The sequence below is a fragment of the Halyomorpha halys genome, unplaced genomic scaffold, assembly GCF_000696795.3.
Source record: "Halyomorpha halys isolate HHAL.00 unplaced genomic scaffold, Hhal_1.1 Scaffold1258.1, whole genome shotgun sequence".
Taxonomy (NCBI): domain Eukaryota; kingdom Metazoa; phylum Arthropoda; class Insecta; order Hemiptera; family Pentatomidae; genus Halyomorpha; species Halyomorpha halys.
Window position 1 is genome coordinate 154,506 of NW_027114778.1, and position 2,729 is coordinate 157,234.

At 38.0% G+C, this 2,729-nt stretch overlaps 1 protein-coding gene across 1 annotated transcript in view; it reads left to right on the forward strand.

The window, feature by feature from the left end:
- The window catches only part of LOC106689014 (serine/threonine-protein phosphatase 6 regulatory ankyrin repeat subunit B), an 8,085-nt gene extending 5,923 nt beyond the window's left edge, over nt 1-2,162 (forward strand). The window contains exon 3 of the mRNA XM_067051901.1: nt 8-2,162. Coding sequence (XP_066908002.1) covers nt 8-2,162 — 2,155 coding nt within the window. The remainder of the gene's footprint in view (nt 1-7) is intronic.
- The last annotated feature ends 567 nt before the right edge of the window (nt 2,163-2,729 follow it).

Genomic DNA, 2,729 nt, shown 5'->3' on the forward strand with positions numbered 1-2,729 from the left:
GCTGGAGTACGCGGGGCCACCAAACGCTGTCGAAGGCGGAAGAGATGTCAAACAATAGCAGAATCAACATAAAAAATACCGAAAGTACTCCAACCATAGAGGACAAGAAAATAACCCTGATCAATTTTCTAATACAACGTGGCGGTGATGTGAATTCTCAAAACCGCTATGGCCAAACGGCCATGCATGAAGCTGCTGAATTAGGTTTTGATAACGTCGTTGACTTTTTCCTATCTGAGAACGCCAGTTTAGGAATTCACGATTACATTTGCTATGCTCCACTTCAACTGGCAGCGACTAATCTAAAGATTAATGTTATAAAGACTTTGTTAGATTACGGGGATGATATAAATAGAATTGGTTGCAACAACATTACAGCTTTACACTTAGCAATAGAAAGGAATAATACAAAGCTAACTGAATTTCTTTTATCTAAGAATGCTGACCCCAATCTGATGAGCGAAGAAGGATATACACCTTTAGATATTGCTTTCTTAAAATCAGCCAACGAAATAATAAAGTTACTTTTAGATAATGGAGCAAAAATCGAAGACAAAAGTTTCTTAGGATCAAAAATTCTCTTCGATGCTATTTCAAAAAAAATGTTGACACTTGCAGAACTCTTATTAAATAGAACAGAACATTTCAAATCTTATCCAACTGTAATACTAAACTATGCAGTCGGTATGAATTTTATAGAAGGAGTCGAACTGCTAATCAAATACGGAGCAAATATTGATAGGAAAGACATCCACGGTAATCTTCCTCTTTCTTTAGCCGTTTTGTCGAAAAATGTGAATATAGTTGAATTAATTCTGAAAGAAAGTTCAAGAAAAGTAGAAAGTACAAATTTTAAAACGTTTATAAATGCGTATTCTGAGGTAAACTTTATTACTTCCAAGAATAATGCAACACAGATTCATAACTTGACAGCTCTCCACATAGCTTCATATCATGGGCTCACAGAAATAGTCTGGCTGTTGAAAACAAACAAGGCATCATTGGAAGTAAGAGACGAACGAGGATATACACCACTCCACTACGCCTGTGAGGAGGGCCATGTCGAAGTTGCAAAATTGCTTTTAGATTCTGGAGCTAATAAGGATTCTGCCGATATCAACGGCACGACTCCACTACACATCGCCTGCAGACTCGGTTCGCTTGCAATAGCTCGCTTACTACTTTCCCATCCTATAGCTGCCTTAGATTATGCTGATAATGATGGATACACTGCACTTCACTATGCGGCTTTTAGCGGTTCGCAGGAAATAGCGAAATCGTTATTAAATCTTGATGCTAACAAAGAAGCAAAAACTAATGACCTCAAAACTCCTTTGCATTTAGCATCTCTTGAGGGTCATCAGGGAATCGCACAAATGTTATTGAACGCAGGGGCCAACATACAAGCATCAGATATTGATGGAATGATGCCAGCTCATTTTGCCGCTAGAGAAAGACGCTCAGACATGGTCAATCTACTTATGAGTTATGGGAATAGTTTGAACCACCTTATGAGAAATAAAAACGGTAATACACCTCTTCATCTGGCTTGCGAAAGGCATTACAAAGGCACAAGAAGTGAAAAAACCGTCGTTGCAATGATTTTGAACCGTGGTTATGTTAGCCCTTTAAATTATGATCTCATGTCGCCTTTGCATATTGGTTCTCGAGACAATGCTACAGAGTGTATAAAATTACTTCTAAAATATGGAGTCGATAAATACAGAAGAGATAAGCTGTTAAATCTCCCAATACATTACGCTGCATTGAATGGTAATTTGGAAATAATATTGATGCTACTGAGGAAAGATCGTCGCCTTGGCTCTTCAGTCAATAGCAATGAGGAAACTGCTTTGTTCTTAGCGGCCAGAGAAGGCCACACTGAAGTCGTATCATTGCTGTTACAATATGGAGTCGACGGTTTGAGGCCTGATTTAAAGGAAAGGACTGCTCTACACCGCACTGCTATCAGAGGTCACTTAGAAATAGTGAAACTTCTTCGACAGCACCGAGCTAATACAGAGAAGGAAGATAATTGGGGCTTTACAGCATTGATCTACGCTGCTTCTTGGAGAGGGCACCAAGCGGTTATCGGATATCTTTCGGATACTTCTCTGAACATCACATTGACATCTTATTTAGAGAGATCTATTCCTTTCTAAACCTAATGCAAAAAAAAATTATTTAATTAAAAAAATATATATTTATTTTTGTAGCTATGTTAAAATACATATCTTTAAGGACTTCCATTTTTAGTCCATTAAAATCAGGATTTAATTCAGAAAAATTCAAATAAAACAATAATTTGAGCGCGTGCGTATGTGTGTATCAATACAATTAAATGGTCTTTGATGTCAGCTAGGTCCTGCCTCATTGAAGACGTTCTACAGGGCTTAAGTACTGAATTTTCAAAACGGCGTGGTATTTAGTATAGTAAGTCATAGATGAGTTTGCCAGTGAGTAAAGGAAGGGGGAGATGTGCAGTGACTTACGTTCTCCTGTCAAACCCCTACTCTTTTCTCAACTAGGTCTGTTTCAACAACCACTTCTGACAACATGGAGCATACGTAGTACATTTCCCCTCTCAAATCTTACACTTCGCAGGTTCCATACAGTTCTGGTTATTGGAACAGACTAGATTCAATGACTTCCTGAACTTTTCATTCCTCGACGTACTTCTGGAACTTTACAAAAAGAAATTCCTAGTATCAGTTTTTTTTCGAAATCAT